The sequence below is a fragment of the Rhynchophorus ferrugineus genome, unplaced genomic scaffold (assembly GCF_030347505.1).
Source record: "Rhynchophorus ferrugineus isolate W39M unplaced genomic scaffold, kcgeb_rfMv2 rfM3, whole genome shotgun sequence".
Lineage (NCBI taxonomy): Eukaryota > Metazoa > Arthropoda > Insecta > Coleoptera > Curculionidae > Rhynchophorus > Rhynchophorus ferrugineus.
The window spans coordinates 36,092,443-36,116,978 of record NW_027472582.1 but is presented as its reverse complement, the minus strand read 5'-3'; the positions used below and the strand labels follow the sequence as shown (position 1 = coordinate 36,116,978).

The following is a 24,536-nucleotide window of genomic DNA, read 5'->3' as shown; positions in this document are numbered from 1 at the left end:
TACTATAGGGTATTTATTGACGTTACAATATACATATATGCAACCCAATATCAATAATATTATCAATGTTAAAAATAATATATAATAATAATATATATATATATATATATATATATATATATATATATATATATATATATATATATATATATATATATATATATATATATATACAGTTTATGGTAGGTTCCGAACCACGGTTCTCAGCAATAAGCCTACCGACTGGCGAGTGATGAACTTAGAAATCATCCCAGAAGACATCCGGTCTTACCCAGCCTGGTTATTGGCGTGACTGGAATCATTTTCCTTGTTGGATTTACACTCTTGCCTAGGACATTCACAAATATAAAAAAATCAGAGACATCAATTTACGAGCATGCCTCAACAGGATTCAAACCCGCGGCTATCGCAACAGTAGATGGACCGTCCTTCACCTTTAGCACTGCGGCACCAAGCCAGTCATGCTTATTCTTGTTAATATCCTGAATTTATAAGTAATCCTAATATTACTTTTGAGCTACCTTAAAAAAACCTATTATTCATATTAAAACTAATGTAATGATAACTAATGTAATATTTAAAAAAAAGGTTCTTGAGGCCCCGGCGAGATTCGAACTCACGATCTCCTGTTTACTAGACAGGCGCTTTAACCAACTAAGCCACGGCGCCTTCGCTGAGTTTGTTCAGTAAATGGCTTATTAATATACATATTCTTTAAACTTTATAATAAAATAAAAAGTAAAATATACTTTGCTATATATAACACAATACAAATGTAAATTAAAATTTTATTTTAAGATTACAATTTTATACTATATATCTTCTATACATATGCATATATGTTTATTTGTAATGTCAACTTGTGACATTATTGAAAGCTGCTGATGACATATCAACATGAGTAATTTTGTAACAGTTCATGATTTGTATCAAAATGTAATTCAATAATTAAAAAATTAGGGTTCAAGTTAAGTATGATCGACAGGATGACGCCTTTTCGTAGAAAGAAAAACGCAAAATCGTTTCCAGTCAAAGTTTGTACTTTAGATGCCGAATTGGAGTTCAATTTGGAGGTTTGAAAATATTTGTTATACTAAATTCTAGATTTGCAGTATTTATTAGTCAAATATCTTATAATTGAATAGGAAAACTAGGCTTAAGCTTTAATATAGTAAAATATTGTTATATATTACAGGGCCTTATTTTTGAAGTGTTTTCTTTTAAAATGTTTTAGTGGAGAGCAACAGGAAGAGATTTATTTGAACTTGTCTGTCGAACTATTGGTTTAAGAGAAACATGGTATTTTGGTTTACAGTATGAAGATTCTAAAGGATTTATATCATGGTTGAAATTGGATAAAAAAGGTAAAATTGTATGTTAGTTCATTATTTATACTATCATATTTATATTGGTTATTCAGTCCAAGATCAAAGTATACAAAAGAATCATCAAACAGCTTCATTTATGTTCCTTGCCAAGTTTTATCCAGAGGAAGTTGCAGAAGAACTAGTTCAGGAAGTAACTCAACATTTATTTTTCTTACAAGTTAAGCAAGCTATTTTATCCATGGACATTTATTGTCCACCAGAAGCATCAGTTTTATTAGCAAGTTATGCTGTTCAAGCCAAGGTTAGTTATACACACAATGTTTTGAGCAAGTCTAATTAATATTATGCAATATAATTGTAGTTTGGTGATTTTGACGAAGATATATATAAACCTGGTATGTTGGCTAGTGAAGATTTGTTACCACAACGTGTGATTGATCAGTATCAAATGACATTGGAAATGTGGGAAGAAAGAATTAGGGTGTGGTATGCAGATCATAGAGGTATGTCAAGAGATGAAGCTGAGATGGAATACCTCAAAATTGCACAAGATTTAGATATGTATGGTGTAAATTATTTTCCTATTCAGGTAAATAATATTAATTAAAATAATAAAGTACACTAACATGTGCATTTTAGAACAAAAAAGAGACTGATTTATGGTTAGGTGTAACAGCTTTAGGACTTAATATCTATGAAAAAGAAAACAAATTACAACCTAAAACAACATTTACATGGAGTGAGATTAGGCATATTAGTTTTGATGATAAAAAGTTTATTATTAAGGCTGTAGATAAAAATTCACCCAATTTTGTCTTTATCAGCCAAAAACTGAGAATGAATAAACTGGTAAGATAAATGAAGATATTGCAAGTGTTAATATTCTAATACATTTGATTATCACTCAAAGTATCTGTTATAAGGTATATTACTATAAGCTTTTATTTACATTTTTAGATATTAGATTTATGCATGGGTAATCATGATTTATTTATGAGAAGGAGAAAACCAGATTCTATGGAATTGCAACAAATGAAAGCAGCAGCTAAGGAAGAAAAACAAAGAAGACAGGTTCAAAGAAATAGGTAGGAATTGATAATAGTATTAATAAAATAAATTAATTTTGCTAAAATTAGATTAGCACGTGAAAAACAATTAAGGGAAGAGGCAGAAAGAGATAGAGCTAATATGGAACAAAGGCTATTGCAATATCAAGAAGAAGTAAGACTTGCTAATGAGGCATTGGTAATTCATATATACTACACTTTTATTCATGCTTAATTAATACGGGATTGTTCTTTTTGTTACTAGAGAAGATCAGAAGAAAGTGCTGATTTATTGGCCGAAAAAAGTAGAGTTGCCGAAGAGGAAGCTAGATTATTGAGTCAAAAAGCAGCAGAAGCTGAACAGGAGATAACAAGATTGAGGTTGACTGCAATGCGAAAAGATGAAGAAAAGGTACAAATTAAAGCAAAATTTTATCTCAGCTGCAATGACAAATAGATTTAACACAATCTGGAATTTAATGAAGAGTATACTGCAATATACTGTCACATTTATTTTATATTATTACATCATATGATGAGCAAAATACTATTTACAGTTATCACACCCTAATTTCATAATAATATTGTGATAATAGTGGAGATGTTTATATTTTTTTTATAATTTAGGTGACTTTAGAGAGAAAAACTAGAGAAGCTGAAATGCTTACCGCAAGATTAGTGGAAGAATCTGAAAGAAGAGCCGCAGAAGCAAGCAAATTGAAAGATGAATTACTAAAAGCGCGGGCGGCTGAGAAACAGGCAAAAGAAAAATTGTTAGATTTTTTAGGCGATACATGGCCTGGGTCTACCGCTGCTTCACCCATTTCAGTAATTATTTGTATTTACATTAAACAACACTTTTTAAATCACTGTCTTTTTAGTCAGTAACAACACTATATTCTGTACCATATTCTTCAAATAATGTGCATTCCGAACTACCGTTATTAGAAACTGAATCATCTGCATCTCCAGATTTTAACCTAAATATTAACTCATATGATTTAATAGCTAATGCAGATGCAGAACAACTTTCATTAGAAATAGAAAAGGAGAGGTAAGTATTAGTGTTGTTATAATTATTTACTTCTACTTATTTAGTAAATAATCAATTTAATTTTGTCATGTGTGATATATATATATATATACAGAAAATGTTGAGTATAAATATTTGACAGGCGTCTTATGGTCCATAGGAGTAACATATTGTTATTATGATGAGAACTTTTGCTTCTTTTCTAACATAACACATTTGAATTCAGTCATCAATCAGGCTGGATCAGATTAAATATCTCCTGAAATTATAACTATATTGCTCATTGTCCAGCCGATCTTGCTATAGAAATATTTCCACAACACACGTAATAACTGCGTATTTCTCTCTGATATTATACTACAAATCAGATTATTCGATTTAAGATGCATAAATTAATGTATACTTGAGGAACTGAACTGTTTAAAGAGGTTATATAAAGCAGATTATAGAGTAGTTTGGTCATGTCGGTCGACATTATCCTAAAACTGTGATCTATCATTAGCAGCGACAAAACTTTATGAAGAATATTTAAAATCCAATGACTGGCTTGAGATGTTGAAGTTGGTATAAAGTTTTTAAATATATTTTAACAAACATGGTAAATTATTAATATATTACTGAAAAATATAGTATATTTTTCAAGAAAATTTTATATAGTTTTGCAAACATTCTTGTAAATCATTTACGTGAAAGTCTAGATTACAGTATTACATTTTCACTTCTACACTAAATAACGCATTTGAAATTGAAAAAAATTCAAAGATCTACAAAGTAACAATATAACCTCATTTTGAATGTCTTGGGCCATATTCAGTTCATACCAAATTCTAATTCAGCATTTGAGCTACTAATTACTGCTGTCTGCCTTTGGAGGTCGTATACCCAAAAGTGCAAGCTTCTGCCCAAATTTTACACAACAGCAACTTCGGTCTGCTTTTGGTAGCCTTATATCCTGAACTCTTATGTAATGGGTCCAATAGGTGCCTTTTAAAGCGGGTATAATATTCCTAATTATAATAGGCTTGACTGCCGTCAATATGCCTTTAGTGACCTTACAGTTTTAACCGGGATACACGTGCCAGGAATCCCTTGATTAGGAATGTTTTCCAAAGCACGAATAATATTCCTAACACTTAAATAGTCTGTGGTTAAGGGAATTCTCAGGGAATAATTTGAGTGACTGCGGAGCAATTGTCAATCCAACATTAACCGGTCTTTTCTTGATAAGTAAATTGTTGCCTGTTAATCGGATTGCGCAATTGAACACCCTACGGTTTATGTTTATTTAATGCTTTTACTGTTCATATATTGTTGTCTTATTCCTCTTTTTTCTTTTAGAGTGGAATACCTTGAAAAGTCAAAGCACCTTCAAAATCAATTGAAAGAGCTTCGCTCTGAAATAGCAGTTTTGAAGGTTACTGATAAATCTTCTGATTACGACCAGTTGCATGACGAGCAAGTAAAATTAGGCGAAAATAAATATTCTACACTGAAAAAGAGCAAAAGCGGAAGTACTAAGAGTAGAGTTGCCTTTTTCGAAGAATTGTAAATATAAGTGTTTTATAATTCTTGACCGACTATTGTAATTATTTTTCAGGTTGCGATGACAATTAATTTCTATAATATATGAAAACAATATTGTACATAGTAATATTTTTATTTGTTTGCTCTCTATATATTTTATCTGATCATTGCATTCCTGATTACAAATAGTTATCTTGTACATAGTATTTTTATACACTAAATTTACATGTTCCCAATGTTGGGTGTTCTAGTAACATTTAAAGCTTTGCTTTAGATCTATTCAGAATAAAGTGACCTTAAAATAGTGCCTATATTGAGAATGTGCTTGCATGAGTAATTCTTACTCAATTTAAAAATATAAGTTGTTGATTTTTACCATAAAATTATAATTATTTCAACAATATGGAATGTTTGAAATGAAACCACTAGTTTAATATTACACTATTCAAAGTTAACTTTATTAAACAATATTTTATTTACTCTATAGTAAATTTGCATATTTGAATAAATGTATATTTTTATTGTTTTAAGTAAATATATATAGTTCATCAATAAAGACCTACATTTTATTAACAATGTTAAAAACCCGTGAAAATAAACCTTCGTTCATAACATCATATTTTTGTTACACAATAAAAATATTTTAATTCATAAAATTATGTACTTCAGCTAATTCTTTACAACACTGAATTTACTTAGAAAACATACCACATACATACTATATAATAATGGAAAATAAAGTAATTATCAATTACAAAAAAGTTTAAATTTTAGTAAGTACATAAGATATTAAGTAATATATAAATAAATAATTAGTAATGATTATTAATATTAAATTACTATTCGTAAAATACTTTTGCTAAAATTAATTACATATTCAATACTTTATTATTCTATTGTCTGAATCATTATCAGATAATTACAAATTATGGGCTATATTAAAATGAAATATAAATATATTTTATACTATTTTAAAATGAGGATTTCTTAGGTTAATAACGTTGGCAATGATAAATACAATGTACTATCAATATAAAAAACAATACAGTAATAAATAAAATTTTCTAAATTGTTAATTAATTAAAATGTTAAAACTAAGAATAATGAGTGATTTTTGTGTTATGACTTATATTTTTAAAACTAACAGAACACATTATATCTAAGTAATATTAAGTACCACATATAAATAACCTAACGACGCCTACCCTTAGTAAAGACCTAGCTATTTTATAAAATAAATAGATAAATTAAAACAATTCGTACTATTAATATCAGTAGCATTCATTTCTAAACCCTATATTTTCAATATAATTTAAATGTTAGGTTGTGTTAAGTATAAAATTTAATCTGACTACCACTAGTATGGGATATGTTCATTATTATTTGGTAAATCATCTAACGGAATGTCAGATATGTTTGATTGGGAACTGGCCATATCATAAGTACTGTGGTTAAAGGATTTGAATGTTTGCTCACTTTTGGAGGGACTTGGAAGACTGGAAAAATCTAAATTTTCTTCAGAAAAATAACCTGTTTCGTGGTTTCCAAAAGAACCCAATGCTGTTTTATGGTCAGGAGTAACAAAATTATGATCCGGCGTGGCAAAAGGAGAATTCGTACTAGAACCGATTCCATCGCTATTATCAAATAATTTATTTAACAAAGCATTATTTTCTAGTTTTTTATTCTCAGCGACTATCACAACTGTAGGTTTTACACGTGAAGATGAAGTAACTGTGCTCTCACTTTCATGCGTTACTTCTGGCCAATGCATGTCATTTAATAATTCGTGATTAATTTCCATATATTTTTTCTTAAATTCTTCTCTTTTAACACATTTTTTATGGTTATATATTTTGTCCAATATTAGTCTTAGCAATTTTTTACTATACATAATAATTACATTAATATACTTTTCGATCAAAACGCTTGATATTAAATTAATTAGAGCATATACCAAAAGATATGCCCGGAAAGTCATATCGTTAGGAACAATTAATTCAAAGTACTCTTGTATAATTTCCGCAGGATAAATAACTAGATATACTGAAAATGGTATTAACAAAATTGCACAAGCCGTAAATAACTTATTGGTATATATACGTTTACGATAGGGATGGCCTTTTGAGAAGACAAGACTCAATATTATATATTGAAAAATTGATACTGAAAATATCGTGTAATTTTCCAGGCATGCAATCTCGTCATCATCTTTTCCTTTAAAGGGTACATACCAGGACTCGGTTTTCAGATGGTAAAAGGCTGATATCTGAACAATCATAATAATTAGGATTTGTAGAACCAAGGAGAGTATATGCCTAGCATTTATTAAAGTATCTAAAGGAGTTTTCTTGCTAAGTTTTCCGGCATAGGCTTCAGTTCTTCCAAAAAAACATGCTAACGGTGTGATAATTATTAAATCAATGTATAAAAATTCCCAATCGGTTAAATTGCTATTTATCGAATATAAAATAAGAACTGAAATAAACTGACATAATGAGTATCCCCCTATATATTTAAAAATACCAGCATTGGTTACTAATGATGCTCTACCCTCCCGAATAACATCCAAGACACAATGAATATTCGGAGTCTTGGATGTAAATGGAGAGGCTATGCTTGATTCATTATCTGACAGAGAGATACCAGTGTGTGCGGCTTTAAGAGCTCCGCAATCATTTGCCCCATCTCCACACATAGCTAAAATAAAATATAATCTATTATTTATATAAAAAATATTTTTACTCTATATATTCTACAATTAAATTGTTAATTTGTAAACAAGGGAATTCAAATATAAAGAAAATTCCTTCACTTACCTACGCAATATCCTAATTTCTGTAATTCATGAACTAACTCTTGTTTTTGTTCGGGAGACATTCTTGCAAATATAGTACCTTCAATAGATAATATTTAAGTTCAATTAGTTAATAAAGTCAATGTTATTAGAAAGAGGTACCTCGACAACAAATTCTTTCTAGCAACTCAGGGTGATATTCCTTTAAAACATCCCATGTTCTTCCTGTGAGAGCAAATCGATAATTTCTATGGGAATTGACACTTCTTTTAAAACAATTAAATGAAGCACTTTCAATTTGACTTTCAAGAGTTTCAAGACTGCTAACTGAATTTGATGATATGGAAAAATCTAAAATTATTTTTAGTACAGACAACAAAATTTACAGAATCTAGACTCTATTACCATTCAATAATTTATCTGTAACTGTATATGAAATCTCTGTGGGTTTTGCTGCATTATGATGTACTGTAATGATATGTTGTCCATGTTGAATCATTTCACATTTTCTACCAACAGAAATAGCAGTATGGATATTATCTCCTACAATAAAACAGCTTTATAATAGTTATGCTGATGAATATTATCTATATATAATTGAGTTTAATTCAGCATATAAAAATATGTACATGTACGATTACACAGAAAATTAAATATCTGAAAGTCGATTTGAAATGTTGACATCTTTAAAGTCATATTCGAATATGTACTTATTTTTATATACTTATTATATAGATGTCTGTGATATGTTAACTATAGACTTAAGACATAGTAAGTTAAGACTATAGTTTTAAGACATGAACATGAATTGCATAATAAAAATATAGAATGAAATTAGTGAGTAGAAATAACAGAAAATGAACGGCTAGGCAGACAAATAATTATTACTCAGATGGAAGAACTCTACTAATAATTTCTGGATTGACATTCAATTTAATCTGAAATTATTTGTAAATACGCCTGTTTGGTTGCAAAACGATGGATTAGCTAAATATCTCACATCAATTATCAAAAATTGGGAATGATAGGAACAGAAACTGAAAATAACCAGTTGGTTTGACTTAAGAACTTCTAATCTTCAAATTAATTATAAAAATCATGATTGACTGAGTTAACAAACCATTTTTACTGCAAATGGCTAAGAATTCTTCAGTCTAACATTTAAGCCTTCAAAAGTACAATACATAGATACTTGAAAGCAGGTGAAGTGATTAATTATGCATAATGTTTGAGTTCACTCAAACCGTTAATTGAAAATCGACGTGTCAATTACAATGTTGTGAACTATCCAAAACTTTACGTCATGCAGCTGACAATAACACTATTAATTTAATTGAGTTGGAAAATTAATTCATTCCTTATATTCTTATTATTTTAATGCATGCTATTTCAGTTTTAGAGATTTCAGCTCAGAGTCAGCCTTTATAGTTGAATAATTTACATGTAACCCAGATCTCTTCTTACATCAATAATATACAGATTTTTGTAACAATTTGAGACTGGAGACACACAACATATTTTTCCGACGCGGATTTTTACAGTCGGTGCCATTGTTGGCGGTATTTGTATTTTTGGTTGACTGAATGAAAAATAATCGCTTTCTTCTGCTGACGACGGCAGCTATATTTCCTGTGGCTAGCGTCCTTGACTACATCGACAGGAAACACCTCGACTGGTAAGTAAGCACAATGCCGTAGTTTTCTGAGTATATAGAATATTTCGTAGTAGATAGTATATTACTCTATGGTAAATAGATACTGGCTATTTCTTTCGGCAGTTTCCGCCTGATTTTACGACGTTGCCATTTACAAGCGACATACAGATAGAACCCAATGAACTACGGCAACCATTTTTCTGTTTACCCTGGCACTGGTAAGAGTTCTAGTAGCTTGATTGTTTATCATAGTATGATATCATTATAAATTTTAAGTAGTAATGGATATACAGTAATCACTGATTTGTGAATATCGCCCAAAAAGATGTTGTATCAGTCCTAATGTTTAGAGACATATGGGAAAATTCCAAGTACGTATTTATTCAAGTTTCAGTTTAATTTTGCAAATTGGATTCAATCCCACCCCAAATTAATTATATTTTGGGAATAATTGATCTTGCGAAAATAAAAGTTTGGGTAAATGTCACTCGATGCCCTTATAAGAGCATACCTCATCAAAATCACAGCACATTTATCATAGAGAGTAATTCCAACATTTTGGATAAGAACAGATACAAATTTGGCTCATTTGAAGGGTTTGAGGAGTGGAGAGCTAATATCGAAAAAGTAACTAAATACTCGTTCGTAAGATTGCGGGTTTCTATTTTGGTTAAAACGTAAATTGGAGTGTATTTGATCACGAATTATAAGTGTATCAAGAAGTGTGTGTGCGTTAGATGAAATAGGATAACTTAGGCAGAGGTTATTTGGAAAAGTTTGATTTATTGACCGGTAAAGATACTCAATAATCAAATAGGTTGAATTCCATAGGTACAAGGCATACAATCGATACTACAAAAAGAAAATAGAAATTTTGACAGGAATTAGGATTGAATTTTGTTTGTTGCATAATGTAATCGAAGATAATCAGAGATCGGACAATGCGTTCAGTTTACATGTAAAGTTTGGGATGTGCATAAGTGTATAGACAAATTATTGATTCAAATTGTAGATATATGAATGTTTGTGTATTAAATCTAAGGGAGAGACCACATACAAAAGTGCGCTTGGATCTCATGAGTGGCGTGGAAGAGTTTATCACATATTTTTATAAAAGTATAACTTTGGTTTGTTATTGTAATGTTTATATATTTGATAAGTAAATTGTTTTTGTCGTCTTACATATTACTTTGTTTTCTCTTTTTTTCCTTTCAAAATTATATAGGTTAAATATGTTTATAGAAGGTTCTTCATATTACAATTATATTATAGAAGATAAACGAAGATAAAAGAAATTATAGAAGAACATTGTACCAAAAATGTGTGCCCAAATTTCAATTGATGTTTTAGGTTAATTTTTGAGTTAATGATAACTTATTCTATTTGTATTCTTAAAATATATATACTATTTACAAGAACTGGCAATGTCGTGTGTCAAGCCTTTGAAGAACTAGACTCTTGTCGGTAGATAATCCAGGGCGGAAAAAACGTCGTATATGATTCCAACTTAAATATATTATATGTTGTGAAACGTAGAAAAAGCAAATCATGATGATTTCTATAAAAAACAAACACCAGCTATGTAACAATTATAAAAACTTCTTGCTAAAATACTTATAGACCTTATATATTTTGCCATAATAAAAAGATTCAAGGAATACAAAATTAATTATAGAAACTGTATTCTGGGCCCATTATAAAACGCACATTTCAAAATATCCAATATAGATACAAAATTGATAAATATGTATTCTAAATTGATTCAAATCGAACATTTCAACCACTTACCAGTAACCATTACTGTTCGAATATTCGCTTCATTGAGATCTTTAATACAATCTCTTGTTTCTAACTTCAATTTATTTTCAAATATCAATAATCCTAAAAATGTTAAATCATTTTCAAGATCTTCCTGTTTTACGGTCGGAACCTAAAATATATACAAACTGATAAAAAGCTCATAATGAATAAATCATAACTAACTTTTTTATAATCAAAATCCAAATCTTTATGAGCTAAACCAATAACTCTATAACCATCATCAGCATATTTTTTAAGAACATTATGATAGTCTGATGGTACTGTCTCTTTTTTAGCTAACTCTAAAATTATTTCCGGAGATCCCTTGCAGTAGTATTGAAAGTGATCGTGTGAAGATGTTTTTATTATAACACCCATACGTTGCGAAGAACTCGAGAATGCAAATTCTTTTAATGTAGCTAAAACAAAGTCGTAGTTTTAATTAAGTGAATTATAAAATTACTCCTATATTACATAAAGGTACTACATGACATAAATTAAGAGACAGTTGACTCTATTATATGTATAAATAGGTTTTGGGTATAATATTAGATTATCTGCAATCTTCTACTTCAAAATCTGAAAGAATTGAATGAAATATATGCAATTAAATGAAATGTATAAGTCTAGATATTTAAAAATCTATAAAATTACACAAATACTAAAAAACATACCTATTTGAACATTTTCATTTTTTCCATCTCCATTATCATAGTTTGGAGGTTTTAGGTAAGTTAATGTAAGTTTATCTTTATCATATGTGTGATTGTTTTCCAGAATCCATTTAGTTGATTGAAACATCTAAAATCATTTGACAATTGTATAAACATTAATGATTCATTTGGTAATAAAAATAATTGGACATACTTTAAGATCCAAAACATCCCCAACAGGTTCCCCTCCTTCTTCCAATGTCATTAAAGAATGACATGAAACTAATCCATAGAAAAATGAAATTGGTAATGAACTATTGACCTCACAAGGTGCACTGAAAGTTGAATTTATAACAGGTATTACACAATACAAATTTAGACCATCTTCGGTTAATGTTCCAGTCTACAATATAAGATAATAGTAATTTTAAATACATAATTTAAAAATGATTTAATGGATATTATACATTAATATTTTTATTACCAACCTTATCAAAACAAACACAATCAACACCTCCAGCAACAATAATACTCCTTGGAGAAATACAAAAAATCTCTTTCTTTTTTAGTCTAGATTGAGCATTATAACTCTCTAATGTTTTAGCTGCTGGAAGTGCTGGGGGTACCACAATTGTAATCAAATCAAGTGCTTGGAATATAAGTTTTCGAGCTGAAACTCCCTTTATAATCTAAAATACATTAAGGAGATTAGTTTCAACATATTTTAATTGAATATTAACGAACCTTATCTACTACTGTATATGAAAATCCTATGACTGCCAATATAGATAAGAAGATGAGAAATTTATAAGACTCTCTTTCAAAAGTAAAATCTTGCTGAATTGGATAAAGAATACTTCTTACTAAATTGCCTAGAAAAATAGAATGTCAATTTATAAACAATGTGAAGAATATATTTTATATACCTTTTGCTGTTGAAAATCCAGTACGAGTTACCACAGCCAACACAGTTTCTTTATGACGAGTCTGTATAACCTTAGTCCCGCTAAATATAGTATACTTAGAGTGGATTTTTGGATCATACATCTCTTCAGAATCTCTAGGTAAAGCTGTTTTGGCAACTGGTGTGCTTTCACCTTAAAAAATTGAACAGTTTTTATTTATATCCATTATGAAATCCATTTTATTATAGGTTTTTGAAGAAAAACAGGTCGATGTTGTTTTGGAAGCATCTGATTAATCTATAGTTTATTCCAGCAGGATGGTGTTACATGTCATACAGTGGTTATGTATTATAAATATATTACTTACAGAGGTAACATAATGACTTAGCTACAATAATATCGCGATTTGATCACACTAAGCTTGTTTAAGCAGAGTTAATCCAAGACTACCTAAGGTCTATGCAACTAACCCTCAATCGGCCGATGTCCTTAAAGTCAACATATAGACCATGACTTAAATTCATATAGATTTATATCGCATGAGTCATTGAAAATTAAGCCAGGTGGATCCCTGTTATTATGAGAAGCCGCGGGGAACATTTAAATAACGTTGCACTGCAGGCATATTGTCATAGATGATCCTTTGAAATAAAAAATAATTTTGTTAATTCCTTACACATAGTCCATGTCATTCCATTTCAACATTGGCCTGCCCTTATTGAAAAACCCATCGTATTATTTTCAAAGTATTAATAAGTATAGTAATATATGAATCCACACCTGTTAATACTGATTCATCTAAAACGCAGTCGCCTATTATTAAAACGGCATCACAATGCATAGTACAACCGTTCACTGGAATTTCTATAATATCTCCAGGAACTAGAGTATCAGCTGGAACTTCAATAGATTTGCTTGTACTACCAACTAATCGGCGAACTGTGCAATTATCTTTATGACCAGCACCAATGATATTCTTTAATTTTCTTTCATTCTAAAGAAAAAAAAACTGTCGGTAATAATTTAAAAATTATAGTCTAAATTCTTACATCTCTTGTTTGGCGAACAGATAAAACAATTCCAATTGCAGTCATTATTAAAATGACACTGGCATACACATAATAATCATCAAAAAACCACAACAGAAAGCTTAAAAACTGGAATATATTTAACAGTGTAAGAACCTCAAGGCAGAGTAACTTGAAATATGGAGTTACTCTTAACGCTAGTTCGTTTCGGCCATAAACCGCCCTTCTGAAATCAAAAGATACTTTTTAGATGTTGTTAAGAATATAACTTGAATATTATGATTAGTTATTATCACGATTGGTTACATCACATGAATGTTTACATAAATCGTTTATGATTAGTTGTTTTTCTTGCAATGAGGATTAAAGCGTCCATCAAATTTTGATTAATTTTTTATCATGATAAAATAGAAAAATATCTTTTTGCTGGTGAACCATATCACACATCAACTCTATGTTCCTCCATTTCAATTCATAAGGGTAACAATTTTTCCCAAGTCAGCTATAAATGAATTAAATAATTCAAGTAATATTTGACACAAATCTTCATGAAACATATTTAAAAAAAAATAGGGAAGTTAAATTCACCATAAAATATCTATTCTGCTTAAAATCCGCCATATTTCACCATACTTATATAAAAATTAAAATATACTATAAATTTACTTAATTCATTCCTGTAATGCACGACTAGTTCCTGAACTAAATACAATATCTAATACAATTTAAAATTAGGTATTTAAAAAATGTATTAATACCATTTTATGCGAGGCATAATTCTAGTCTAACAAAAACAAAAGCTTACCTGGCAGCATTTTCTTGTAATGTTAAAGGAGTGCATTTGTGGAAAAATGCACAAGATACACTGTGGTCCAAACCGGCTAATTTAATAAATTTATTTAGATCTGTATCATAGACGTATGTCATCTTCTTAACTTTAAACATTAACAATCTAAAAATTATTAACTTATCATTAAATTTTATTACATTATATTAATTATATTTTATTTTATTACATTAAAAGTTTAATATCTTACTTGTTTGAATGTATAAATTTTCCTTTTTCGAAATGTGCAGATAACGAAACTAAATTATCTACTTCTTTATTGCCTAAAGATCTGTATTCTTCTTTCATGTTTCTTATAATTTCAGGTGTAAGAGTTTTCAGTTCTTTAATATAATTTTTCTTATTATTTTCATCTAACATATCCTAAAATTTTAGATTATATAATTTTTAAATAAACTATATCAAAAATATTCTTAGTATATAAAGATTAATTAAAACATATTTCTATGATCAATCTCACCTCTATAAGAATTGTTTCAGCTTCCTTTTTATTGCATAAAACACTTGTTGAATATAAATACCAACAAGGTCTAAAATGGTATATTAAACGCAAGATACCACAAGTTAGAATAAATCCGAGGTAAGTAAGGGCCTTCTTGGCACGACTAGCTTTATAGTAAGATACTTCCATCTCTTCTAGTTTCTCTTTCTCCATTTTTTTCATATTAGAATGTGAACCTTAAATTAATAAAATAAAAATATTTAAAACATACTGTAAAAATTACAGTTGTAGTAAAATCAATTGATTATTACTTCAATCAAGTTGATTATTCATATATCTAATAATGATAAGAAAGTTACTTGAGACTAAAATAATCATATATTAACGTATTTTTTACAAACCTCTTGGTTCCTAAAATCTCTTATCAAAATAAATAGTTAAAGGTTGTAAAAGATAACACAAAGTAACAAAATATATAGGATTATTGTATTTCAATTTAGTACATAAAATGCTAGAAAATGATGCAAGGAACATAAAATGTAATTAATTTTAATTAATTTATTTGTATAATATATTCAAATTAATATTACATATTATATTTATTAATTGGATTGTTTTAAACTTAATTACATAAACTAATTTATAACTTTGTTTCCTTTTAGTTAGTTTGTTATGTGAAACAATTATACATGTTAAATTCAAATATATAGAAAATATATACTATAAATCATAATAACTTTGCTTAACATTATTCAATTTTATGGCAATAACTGATGTTTTGTGTTATTGATCACATTATTTCAAAACAATTTATAAATGCCTGCATAAAAATCTGATTATTACTTTATCCATACTTCAGTATCCATGAAAGAAAATTTACAAGCACTACCATTAAGTTCCCTTATTTTTAGATAGTTAATTAATAAATACAAATTTTATATACAATAGACATCTAGATAGAATATAAAAAAATTTAAATAAAAGTATGTAGTAAAATTGCTATCATTAAATAATTTTGTTTAGTTTTTGATGATTGAATTTATATTGAGAATAACTAGACAAATAACTAAAATACAAACAACAAAAAAATAAAAGGAAAATTTAAAGTATATTGAATAACTGAAATTATTATAAGAAATATAAATAAATATATAAAATATATTCATTTTCTATTTCTACAATATTAAAAGTAGGGATGACATTATTGCTATTAGTAACCTTTCAATAATTCTGCAGAAATTTTAATGGTTTATTTATACAACATTTATAATTTAACTGATGTATTAAAGTAAATAAATATTACCTTCAAGTAAATTTTCAAATTGTTCCACTGTTTTTGGGTTATCCTTCTCCTGTTTATTTAAATCAAACCAACTCATTTTCAGTAACTATACACTCACTAATTCACACTGCTTAACACAAAATTCTACTGATGAATTTATTTCCCTCTCCCATCTACTATATCGTCCCAATGTGTGATAAGTTTTATTAATTGTCCATTAAACAACATTTATTCAACTTATACACACATGATAGTTGAATGTCCCCCCTCCCATGTGATCCATTCAAAAGGGTTTCAGTCCAATGAAATGGTGGTGTCAAAAATTTGGCACCTGTTTTACTCTTTCCTCCGAACTCGGATCCACATCATCTACTATATTAATTTATCTTCCTTTTGAACATAAAAACACTGATGGGAATGACAATATTACCTTATCTGGAACCTAAAAAAATGAAAAATTAATATCCTAAAAAACTGTAAAGTAATCATGCTTATAAAGTTACTCAAATGGTTATTAATTACTCTTAATTTATGAGTTCTGATTAGTATGTACTGCAAAAATAATATCCATGACCAGCTTGGACTCAATAAATGGCTCAAATAAATTTTGGGTAACTTTAGCTACTACAAAATTAACACTTACCATTAACAGAATCATGAAATGCATAGAAGACATCAAATAAATGTCAAATAACCATAATAGGATGGCTTGAATAGCCTCTGTCAATCTCCAGGATCGTTCTTCGCTCTGTATGCAGCTTCAGTTGAAAAAAAGGAACATTCAATTTGGTGCATCTTATTTGCGGATATCTCGCAAATTCTATCCAAATATTTTCCACAAACAACCTTAATATATTTATTAAAATCGCTAGAATACATAATAGAAAAACCCTTACACAGATACATTAATTGAATTAAATAATATTAAAGACAATTTTTAGGATCTCCTTATAATGTCTATTAATTAGTTATATAATACGGTATACTATTGTAATTTTTGAATCACTAAAAACACTTTCTGATTAATTCTTACTGAACGAAATCACGTCACCTGTTCTCTATAAGTCTTTTATTTATAACCTCACTTTTTAAAAGGGGGCTATTTATAATGAAATATTAAATTCATATACAGTCTTAGGGCTTCTAATAAATTGATGTAATATTAACAGTTTATAAATCTTCATGTTTATGTTTCTCTTATATCTCAAAGCACAAAAAAATGTTTGGACACTAAATTCCTGGAAATGGAATATCTCTGTACATGTAATCCACCACTGTTTGAGATTTAAATTGTATTAACCATATAAAAAATTATAACACAATAGTGAATACTTTGACGATGATTAGAACCACTATAACGACAATCGATAAAATAAAGATTTATCACACACAAGCCTTACACGAGTAGAATGTGCAAAACCGACATGCAAAATTTGAATGGATTAGAGACATCTGAACGAAAGAATCATCATTTAAAGAGAATGCTAAGAATAGGAGTATGCGCAGAAATACCAACAAATAATTATAATACTGAATATTTAAAAAAAAGTATATTAAAAATACTAAAATGATAATTGAATTTTTATGACTTATTTTTAATAAAATAATATCTTATTTAATATAATTTCAACAGTGTAATGCTTGTTGCATAACTAGTACAATCAATTAATGTTTCAGAAAGTGGTAATGTAGCAAATATAACATCAAAAAATTCTGTAGAGCTTTATTATTATAACTTTTTTTATAATCTCTGTCGAAGAAATGTGTGTTACATTCATTTAAAATATTACGTATATATTTGAAGAGGAATGACATATATTTTACAAGTCAAGTCATCAGAATTAACGTCACACCGTGATGCTCGAACTGTTTAGTAAATAAACCCAGTTTCTTATTTATTTCTTTTGTAAACATATTTTACTTTTCACAAGTTTTCTGGAACTACTAATCACTATATCTTGTATTGTAACATTTTAATAAAAACCTCTATAAGCTTATAGCTTAATATGCATTTAATTAAATAAGATTAAATTCATATTTTCAAAATTAAGAACGTAACATTTTTTATGTAAACTTGTCATATTTTTTTTCTAAATTAAATATATATATATATATATATATATAAAGAAGTTAGATAGGTGTGATTTAATACATAATGCAAATACGAGTCGTTTTTAGGTCTTTTAGATATACCGCTTTTAAATCTTCCCGCCGTTTCACAGAACTCGCACCTTTCCAACAGGTGTTTCTTTTACGAGATGAAGTTACCTTGGCGAGCGGTTTCCGATTCTCAGTTGTTTCTCGCGACTTGACCTTTCGTTGTCGTCGCTGCCTCTGAGTATTCAGCCCGCTAGGTTACGATCGTTCCTGATAAATACAATCGCGTAGAAAAAGAAAATTATGAATTTTGCCCCATAACTATTTCTGAATTTGGGAGTGAATTTCATTTTGTCGTGCGTTCGCGTCAAACGTTATCGATTGTATTATCGACCTAAATTTGAGGATAATTTCACAATGTAAGTATATTTCATCCTTTGAAATGTGAACAGGAAGCAAAGTGTTAAATGAGTAATATATATAAGAATTTCGCTTTTTAGCATGCTATAAAATTCTCTAATAATTTTTGTTTTATCATAAGCTGTATCACTTTGAATGGCCTAATTTCACTCAGTGGCGTGTTTATTTGAAGGACCAATAATGTATTTTAACAAAATACAACTTATTGCATGTTGCAAGTTGAAATGTTCAACTAACTTATTAGTATTAGTCAAGGTTATTTTCCGTTAGTCTGATATACATTATTTATATAAACTCTGATATACGCGCATCGATTATTTTTATTGTTAATTTGCTTATTGTTTGTATCTAGTAATTATTAATAGTGATAAAGGACGTATCATTTTCGAAATGCAAATTGTTAAACCCATTCAAGGCAAAATATGAAAATGTGTAAGGATGATACTAAAGCGACACACCTGAGAGAAACAACGTTTAAACGTTGTAATCTGCCAATGATGTTAAAACACAAAATACAATGTTACTGCATATTGCAAGTTAAAACAAATTCTGCTTACAAATGATTTATATAAGCTGGCGTCGGTTATGTTTATTGGTCGTTTCTAATTATTATATTCATGTTTATATACATTTTTTATAATTATAAACGACGTGTTTCAAATTTTGAAAAATGTTTTTATGTTTAATAGCAATAAACAGTAATACTATAATATACAATAATACACCAAAGAAAAAATGTTATTTTATTATTTTATTTCATTTCATTTAATTATTATCAAATTATTATATTCACAGATTCAATCATTTCGCTGAAAATTGATCTGTCCAATTTTTTAAATAATATAATATATAAAAATGAAATTTAATAAATGTGAATTATTATTTAATAGGTGAAGTCTTGTTAATACTAACAAAATTAAAATCTACATAAAATATGAAATGAATAAGGAAATAAATTTAGGGTTTTGAATTGAAATGAGTCGACGTTGCCAGTCTGTGATGGCCATGTTTTAGCGCTGTTCATTTAATTGTTTATTAATTAGCCAGTGATGTCAAATTATCATATTAAGTTACACGATTGAGCGGTACGTCCAAATGATAAAACGTTATTATCAAAATAAGTGTTCGTTAGTGTATTGAATTGAGTCTTCAATGCCGATTATCAAATGTTTGGTGTGGGCCTTGGAGAAGCTCAAAGTTAATAATGGGAGTATTTGGAAAAGGGTCCTAAATTTGATTGAAAACATATCTTTATGGACGAAGTGCTTTTTTGTGTAAACGATTACATTTACAAGCATAATTGCCGTATCTGAAACGGACAATCCCCAAGAGGTTTTTCCAGGGGGCAGTGCATCCACAGAATGTTATTATTTGGTACCGGTGCGTTTCGAATTGGTTGCGTGATTGCTCCATACTTTTTCGATAACGGTGGTTGGTGAGGTGATGAGGTCATTTGAAGGTGATGGCAGGTGATGTACAACGATGAACTCTGTATGAACGATTTGATTGATTTGAATTGACTAATTTTCTTGTGTAGTTTCCAAACTCTCTGAGTGAATATATTTTGCATCAATTACAAAAAAATACTATAATGGTATACATGGGCCCTTCAAATAAAGCATACTTTCGTTAATAGTCGGCCTCGCAACGATGAAAAAGCTGAATTGTTCGCACAATACTTAGCTAATTTCAACCTAATGGTATAGAATATACCCTGGATACATCTCCTGTTTATCAACCCGATGTAGATATAGATCTAATTTATCTATTGGAAGTTGCTACTGAAATTGATAACCTCAATCCTAAAAGGCATCTGGTATAGATTATTGAAAGAACTGCCACGAAAAGTAATCATCATGTTGTCATATATATTTAATGCCTATTTAAGGCTGAAGCATGTTCCGGAATGCTCTAAGGTGGCACAAATAATTATGCTCAAAAAACCTGACAAACCTGCAGAACAAGTCGAATCTTACAGGCCTATTTCGCTACTACCTGCAATATCAAAGCTGTTTGAGAAACTAATATTTAAACGTATTAAAAATTTTGTAATAATACCAGATTTCCAGTTTGGTTTTCGAAATCACCATTAAACAAACGATCAAGTGCACAGAGTAACTGCGGCTATTGAAAAAGCTTTTGAGGTAAAGAAATACTGCCCTGCAATATTCCTGGATGTCTCACAAGCTTTTGATCGGGTTTGGCATTTGGGATTAATCTGTAAGATGAGAAATTGTTACCGCGTAACTATTGTCAATTTGGAGTCATATCTTTTCGGAAGAAAATTTAGAGTATCGCATGAATTGGTGTTCTCGACATTTAAAACTATTTCGGCTGGAGTTCCACAAGGTAGCGTCTTAGGACCTCTCCTATATCTGCTCTACACTGCTGACATTCCAACAACAAAAGAAAGATACTTGGAACTTTTGCTGACGATACAATTATTATGGCAAAAGATATATATCTGCCTAGGGCAATAGAAAAAGTACAAGTGGCAGTCAACAAAATCTACAAATGGACGAAAGATTGGAAAATTCAACAGCTCCAAATCTGTCCACGTTAATTTTGCATTGCGACGAAATAATAAAGACTTAATTATATCACTCAATAGATGCCCGATTCCTCAAACAGAATCAGCTAAATACCTTGGAATCCATCTTGACGGTAGATTAAATTGGAAATATCACGTTAGACAAAAAGCAAAATAAAACAACTATACTGGTTAGTCGGAAGATACTCTCAACTCGATCTAAAATCAAAGAGGTTGATCTATAATACAATTATAAAGCCAATTTGGACCTATGGGGAGCAAATATGGGGTTGCACTAAAAATTCAAATCAACTAGCCATACTACGCTGTCAAAACAAGGTTCTTCGATTGATTACCAATGCTTATCGCTACGTAACCGTAACGTAAAATAACTAACAAAGAACTGCACGATGACCTGGAAATCAAGTGGATTTGCGAAGTTATCCAAGATTTCGCCTTGAAATACGAAAGAATATTACTAAATCATACTAACGTGGAAGCAATACAACTGCTGGACAGCGCACAGGATGTCAGGAGATTGAAGCGAACAAAATCATACGAACTTATATAAAGTGTATTAATGTGTAAAATTAAGATTGTACTAAGCGTATCTAATAAAGATGTTATAAAAAAATTAATAGCCGCCGTTGTTAAAACCCTATAAAATTATTAAAAATTTAAAGAAATAATTTAAAATTAACTTTTAAATATTATACGATTTTATTTTATAAAAAAAGAGGCGGCTTGCTGAATGGCAATACAAAATGACACTGACGGTTTTTATGTATTAAAAAACAAATCAAACCCATCTCATTCTATATGGCCTTTGCACATGGCCACGATTCCTCAAATACAGTCCGTAACAAAGGGTGTAGTTACATAACACAGCCTATTCGAAATAATGTAATGTACATTTAGTAAACAGTCTTAAATATATATATATATATATATATATATATATATATATATATATATATATATATATATATATATATATACATAATTTGTATATACACAATTTGTAGAGAAAATTATTGTATCTGGATTAGAAATTAATTTTAGACGAGAATTTGAAGGCACTACTCGATGATGATCCATATAAAGCGGAAGAAGAATATGCAGATAAATATTATTCGATTTTATTTTATGGAAAAAAAGGCGACTTGTTGAACGGCGATACAAAACGACATTGAGGATTTTTATGTATTAAAAAATATACCAAACCTATCTTACTCATTACACCGTTCAGTCTTAAAATATATGGCTTTTGCACGTTTCCACGATTTCTCAAATACAGTCCGTGACAAAGGCCGTAACAGTTGCGTGATATAACATATATATAGCCTGTCCATTAAAACTGCTAATAATCATCGTGGATGACGTCAAATATATTACCAATTGCAGTTTGTAAAAATAAAAAATTCGTTTTAAACTCTTTCTTTCTCACTTTACTTATTTTTAATTAAAAGGAGATGATGTGTTGGAATATGTAACCGAATCAGCCTCTAAAATTCGACTTGAGTTGGTACAGTTGATCACGTCGCTAAATATCTGCAAAATTCTTTAAAACAATTGTGATAATATTTGCGATGCGGTAACATCATGACTTGTTGACGTCATACACTTTGATGATGTTTAAATATAACATATTAGAAAGTTTTTTTAAATAATTTTTTCATCAAAGCTATCATCTTTGAAAAGAACAACTTTTCAGTAACGTTCTAGAAGTATCTAAAAATGATATTCCATAATATTAAAAATGTTGGTCTTTAGAAGCATATGAAAAATAAAAATAAATACAAATAAAATGTATTTAGTGATAAAATTTACAATTATTGGACGCCAATGTTTTTTTTTCAATTTTTATTAATCAATTCCAAAATTATTGAATTGATAGAATACAATTTTATAAAAGCAAATCACTTTTTCGCGTCATTTGAAAGTTAGGTATTTCGTTGTAGTAGCTTTCTAGATAAATTAGTCTTATTAGTATTGACTTAAATTAGTATTGACAGATAATATGAATAAATAATGAAATAAATAATAATCTGCCAATTATTTTAAAGGGTGGTAATATATTAGAGGTTTGCTTGCATCTTCCTGGCCATCTAGCGATCCTCACTCCCTTTAGATAACAGGTCAATTGAAAAGTCCCCGGCCTACCATAGGAAAACACATTTTTTTGCCAAAATTAGTTTTTTTTATTCAACATAATTCCCTTCAAGGGCGATACACTCTAACTTTACACTAACATTTACTATATACACTAACATTTCGATATACTAACTTTTCGATACCATTTCTCTAGTACGATGTGTCCTTGCTTCAAAATAGACCTCAGTTTCGGCGATCGCCTTTTCATTCGACAAAAATTTCTTCCCACCGAGCATTCTTTTGAGATCTGAGAACAGGAATTAGTCGCTGGGGGCTAGATCTGGAGAATACGGTGGAAGAGGAAGCACTTCGAAGCCCAATTCATGAATTTTTGCCATCGTTTTCACTGACTTGTTTAACGGTGCATTGTCTTTGTGAAGCAGCACTTTCTTTTTCTTCAAATACGGCCATTTTTTGGCGATTTCGTCCTTCAAACGGTCCAATAACTGTTTACTGTTTGACTGTCGGACTGTTGCGTTTTCCCACGCTTTGGAACGGGTTCATCGTGTGCAGTCCACTCGGATGACTGTCGATTTGACTTCAGAGTGAAATGATGGAGCCATGTTTCATCCATTGTCACATATCGACGCAAAAATTCGGGTTCATTACGTTTGATCATCTTCTAACACTGCTCCGAATCATCAACTCGTTGTTGTTTTTGATCAAAAATGAGCTCGCGCGGCACCCAATTTGCACAGAGCTTTCTCATACCCAAATATTCGTGAATGATATGATGTACACGTTCAGTTAATATGTTTAGAGTGTTTGCTATTTCATTCAATTTCAATTTACGGTCATTTAAAATCATTTTGTAGATTTTTTAAATGTTTTTGTCGGTAACAACCTCTTTTGAGCGTCCACTGCGTTCGCCGTCTTCGGTGCCCATTTCACCAAGTCCAAACTTAGCATATCAATCCTTGATGGTTGATTTTCCTGGGGCAGTGTCCGGAAAATTGGCATCAAGCCAAGCTTTTGCGTCAACTGTATTTTTTCCCT

At 29.5% G+C, this 24,536-nt stretch overlaps 2 protein-coding genes and 1 non-coding gene across 3 annotated transcripts; 1 reads left to right on the top strand and 2 right to left on the bottom strand.

Annotated features, from left to right (window-relative positions):
• Window positions 1-595: 595 nt before the first annotated feature.
• On the bottom strand, window positions 596-669 carry TRNAT-AGU (transfer RNA threonine (anticodon AGU)). The gene has a single exon. It is a non-coding gene; the product is annotated as a tRNA-Thr (tRNA).
• A 203-nt stretch (window positions 670-872) lies between these two features.
• On the top strand, window positions 873-5,145 carry Mer (ezrin/radixin/moesin family protein merlin). The gene is made up of 12 exons (XM_076399113.1): window positions 873-1,073; window positions 1,235-1,364; window positions 1,421-1,629; window positions 1,690-1,917; window positions 1,968-2,177; window positions 2,286-2,413; window positions 2,465-2,573; window positions 2,640-2,786; window positions 3,002-3,202; window positions 3,256-3,428; window positions 4,746-4,952; window positions 5,005-5,145. Exons 1-12 carry the CDS (start codon window positions 975-977, stop codon window positions 5,012-5,014), a joined length of 1,851 nt encoding a protein of 616 aa, XP_076255228.1. The 5' UTR covers window positions 873-974; the 3' UTR covers window positions 5,015-5,145.
• LOC143193133 (polyamine-transporting ATPase 13A3) lies at window positions 5,046-17,793 on the bottom strand. The gene is made up of 18 exons (XM_076399112.1): window positions 16,983-17,793; window positions 16,361-16,781; window positions 15,076-15,293; window positions 14,806-14,978; window positions 14,574-14,720; window positions 13,790-13,994; window positions 13,521-13,734; window positions 12,762-12,932; window positions 12,580-12,707; window positions 12,324-12,524; window positions 12,050-12,238; window positions 11,857-11,983; window positions 11,366-11,601; window positions 11,171-11,312; window positions 8,134-8,271; window positions 7,891-8,079; window positions 7,751-7,828; window positions 5,046-7,631 (listed from the first exon to the last, which is right to left on the bottom strand). Exons 2-18 carry the CDS (start codon window positions 16,434-16,436, stop codon window positions 6,289-6,291), a joined length of 3,975 nt encoding a protein of 1,324 aa, XP_076255227.1. The 5' UTR covers window positions 16,437-16,781; window positions 16,983-17,793; the 3' UTR covers window positions 5,046-6,288.
• Window positions 17,794-24,536: the final 6,743 nt, after the last annotated feature.

Coding starts and splice junctions, on each gene's coding strand:
- Mer (XM_076399113.1), top strand. CDS start 975: ATGATCGACAGGATGACGCCTTTTCGTAGAAAGAAAAACGCAAAATCG. Junction 2,178..2,285: donor AACTGAGAATGAATAAACTG/GTAAGATAAATG, acceptor TTACATTTTTAG/ATATTAGATTTATGCATGGG. Junction 2,574..2,639: donor GACTTGCTAATGAGGCATTG/GTAATTCATATA, acceptor TTTTGTTACTAG/AGAAGATCAGAAGAAAGTGC.
- LOC143193133 (XM_076399112.1), bottom strand. CDS start 16,436: ATGAGTTGGTTTGATTTAAATAAACAGGAGAAGGATAACCCAAAAACA. Junction 14,721..14,805: donor AAATTTATACATTCAAACAA/GTAAGATATTAA, acceptor AATAATTTTTAG/ATTGTTAATGTTTAAAGTTA. Junction 11,313..11,365: donor TGGATTTTGATTATAAAAAA/GTTAGTTATGAT, acceptor TATATATTTTAG/GTTCCGACCGTAAAACAGGA.